Genomic DNA, 3,802 nt, shown 5'->3' with positions numbered 1-3,802 from the left:
AGAGAGAGAGAGAGAGAGAGAGAGAGAGAGAGAGAGAGAGAGAGAGAGAGAGAGAGACAAAAGGGACAACAGATAATTATAGAGAGAAAGGAAGGAGGTGGATGGACGATATAGTGTAATAGAGAAGAAAGTGGAACTAAGCTGAGAGAGGGATATATATTTATAAAGAGAGAGTTAGAGCAAGATCAAGAGAGAGAAAGAGAGAGATAGGGAGAGAGAAAGACATAAAGAGAAAAAAAATAATGATAGAAAGAGGATGAGGTGGATGGACAGTATAGTGTAATAGAGAAGAAAGTGGAGCTAAGAGGGAAATAAAGAGTGTGGAGAGAGAGAGAGAGAGAGAGAGAGAGAGAGAGATGGTAAACCTCCTCGTGTGAGTGACAAACCCAGCTATGCTGTGGAGACAGCCCAGCATACTACCCATACTGTAATACTATAGAGCAGTGTCTTAAATGGGCTTGTAGCTCCAGCACCTCCACAAGTCCCACAACTTTCTGCCTCTGCAGTGAAGTGCCATTCTTATGTCCATTGCCAAGTGACATATCTTCCCAGACAAACTACCAAAAGAGACAAGCAGCTCACCTGTGAGACCCCCCTACCTTCTAATGTAGTAAAGAAAATATATAAGGTAAAAGAAATAAGAAAACAAAGCCAAAACTTTATGGGATGATTGTTAGAGTGACAGATTGCCATTGAGACAAGGTGTATTGTGACAGGCAGAAAGGGACAATGCAAGGTGTGTTTGTACAGTGAAAAATGAGAATGAGCAGACTGTGAGCTGAGAGACAGCAAGGTAACAGGCATGCAACAAGAGAAGAGGAGAGTGCAATAGCAGAACAGAGAGAGAGAAAGAAACAGAGAGCGCGAGAGAGAGAGAGAAAGAAACAGAGAGAGAGAAAGAAACAGAGAGAGAGAGAGAGAGAGAGAGAGTGACAGGCAGTGTCTCACAGCCAGATCCTCCTCCTACCTGCTCCCTGACTAGCTGCCTGTTACCTGCTCTCCCCAACATGTATGGGCACATTGAAGTGCACAGAAGACGATGACTGCACACAAGCTCTGCGCTGCAGCTCACTCCTTGGGAGTCAAGTGATAATCCTTCTTCCCACTGCCCTCCTCTCATCCTCCACAGCCCCTCTCTGCCCATGGACCCGGGCACAGGACCATGCCTGAACCCTCCTGTGACTCTACCAGCAATCAAACGTCTCCTCTTGGGTTAAAGGAAACATGCCATTGTCTGGATCTGCTCTGAAATCTGCTCACTCTTTTTTTTTTCCCTAACTGTTGATGGATGAACCTTTTGTCTAGACCATGCACAGACACTCTCGGAGGTGGCTCTTTTATGTGTTTCTATGCTTTGGGATCATCTACATGAAACTGGGGTGAGTAGAACCCTCTGGAGAAGCTGGTGCCCACCTCTGGCAGGGAGAACACAAAGCAAAGTTTGACTTGTTCTGTAGAACTTTCTTGGCTCCACGTGGTGGTGTGCTGGTGGGCTTATTATGCCTTTAGTATTGTTAAGCTGCTTGCAATGACAAGTGAGGCATTTAAAGCTCCCCCCTTCTTATAGCTTAGCTTGACTGGCTTACAATAATATTTAGGAGCTCAGGTGAAATTGTGGTTAGCTGTGTGGATCGTCAAATATTGCCCTCATTCTTTCTCTGCTGAGCTGTTAGACAATCCGCACGTCAACTGGAGGTGTTGACAGTCAATTCTGACATCTGGTCTGTTTAATTGTCCTTAAAAAGTCGCAGGGAAGCTGTATGTGGGGGAGGAGGGGTTCCTACCTGGGCCAGATATTCTAATGGGTGACTCCGCAGGGGTTGTGGAACTGCAATGGTCAGCATGCCACATGAGCCAATAGGAATGGCCAGCATCTGACTTATTTGTGACTGCCCTTAAAAAGTCAAAGAAGGCTCTATGTATGTGTGTAGGGTGAGGGGCTACCTGGACCAAGTCTTGTAATGGGTGACTCTGCAGGAGTTGTGGAACTGCAATGGTCAGCATGCCATATCAGCCAATAGGATTGGCAAGCCTCTGACTTATTTGTGATTGCCCTTAAAAGATCAAAGAAGGTTCTATGTATGTGTGTAGGGTGAGGAGCTACCTGGACTAGGTCTTGCAATGAGTGACTCCACAGGGGTTTAGGAACTGCAATGGTCGGCATGCCATATCAGCCAATAGGAATGACCAGCCTCTGACTTCTTTCTTTCATGCTATCAGTGGCTCTCCGGGGTTGTGGATCTGTAAGAATGCCTGATAAAAGAAGAGGGAGTTGCAGGGTGCCAACCTGGACTAGCTGTCAATTGCTCTCCATGGGTTTTAGAACTGCAAATCTCAGCATGCTCTATCAGCCAATGTGATTGACCAGCCTCTGACTTCTGTGTGACTCTCCTAAGAATTTTCTGGCTGTACAAGGACAACATGAGACTCTCCTTTTCTTGTGGGGCTACTAGCCACAGCCTACCCTACCAGCTATTGATCTTATTACCCACTGACCTCTCTCCTGTGTGACTGGCCTTAAAATGTTGCAGATTTTTTTAGACTGTAGAAGGGCAGTCACCTATTTTGGAGATAAGCTACTAGCCATGAACATTTTATACCCATTGAGTTCCCTCCTGTGTGATTGCCCTTAAAAATGTAAAGACTTTAGTAATATTTCCTGTAAAAAAAGGACAGTCTTTGTAGTCAGATGCCTTCCAGGTCTTGTAGAACAACTAGTCCCAGCCTGCCCTATCAGCCCCATACGTTGCTACCTACTAACCTCTCTTCTGTGTTATTGCCCTTAAATTGTGCACAATTTAGTGATATCGTTCTGCTGGCTCTATAAAGGGCACATCAGTGATCAGTTCTTGTAGAACTGCTAGTCCCAGCTTACCCTATTAGCCCAATACGTTGCTACCTACCTACTAACCTCTCATTTGGTAATGTCATGTTGGCTGTATAAAGGGCACATCTGTGATCAAGTCTTGTAGAACTGCTAGTCCCAGCCTACCCCATAAATCTTTCCCATTTAGCAGCCCCCGAGGTTTACTTTTACCACCTGGCATTGCAATTCGCAGGATGATCTTTTAATGCAGCCCCTGCATGGAACTACAACTCTCAGCAGCCCCAGAACCTGCAGCTCTCCCATCATCCAGGGAGCCCCAGTCTGCAGATGGGCAATGCTGAGCCCACCCCCGCTCCACCCTAAACCAGACACTTGATAACAATGATTGCAATCGTTAGATTTATTTGTGCTCCTGGCTGGTGCTAAGTTCGCATTCCCTTCCTACCTGGTTGCCCTTATTAATATGAGTTGTTTGGCTGAGTTGATTTTCCACATTCCTGACTCCTAGCTGAGTTCTTACCTGTTTTGTTGCGAACACGACAAGGAAAAAAAAAAAAAACTACTAAAGAACGAGAGAAATCTGCCTCGTGGCTATTTTTATGATTAAAATTGAAGCTGAGCCTTGTAGCTTCGCGTTTATGTCAGGTGGTCATTTGAGATGCAGACAGCAGATAGACGGGAGAGTTATAGTCCGCGCTTGCTGTCACCTGGACGCTCGCTGGCGCCACCTCTCGGCGCTGCCAGTATCTATACGGGGGCTAAGCTGGAGAGGGACTGATTCCAGATTAGGTGTCAGTAATTGTCACACAAAGCCCAGGACAATGGGCTCAGCCTCAGGTGTGAGAAACTGACAATGACAGGGATAGGTGAATGCTATATATTCATCTTTATAGGCTTGGTGATCTGCACAGAAATGTAAAACTTTGCAGAATGCGTTGGCACTATATGAATTGCATATAATTTATATATGTATAT

General features: G+C 45.7%; 1 protein-coding gene across 1 annotated transcript in view; it reads left to right on the top strand.

Moving 5' to 3' along the window:
- Positions 1 to 1,265: 1,265 nt before the first annotated feature.
- The window catches only part of WNT7B (Wnt family member 7B), a 103,920-nt gene continuing 101,383 nt past the window's right edge, over positions 1,266 to 3,802 (top strand). The window contains exon 1 of the mRNA XM_018564074.1: positions 1,266 to 1,379. Within this exon, the coding sequence (XP_018419576.1) occupies positions 1,309 to 1,379 (71 nt within the window). The 5' untranslated portion in view covers positions 1,266 to 1,308. The remainder of the gene's footprint in view (positions 1,380 to 3,802) is intronic.

This window comes from Nanorana parkeri, unplaced genomic scaffold (genome assembly GCF_000935625.1).
Source record: "Nanorana parkeri isolate BGI_ZX_2015 unplaced genomic scaffold, ASM93562v1 scaffold720, whole genome shotgun sequence".
In the NCBI taxonomy this organism is placed as follows: Eukaryota; Metazoa; Chordata; class Amphibia; order Anura; family Dicroglossidae; genus Nanorana; species Nanorana parkeri.
The sequence above is the reverse complement of the archived record's forward strand: the minus strand, read 5'-3'. Positions and strand labels throughout refer to the sequence as shown.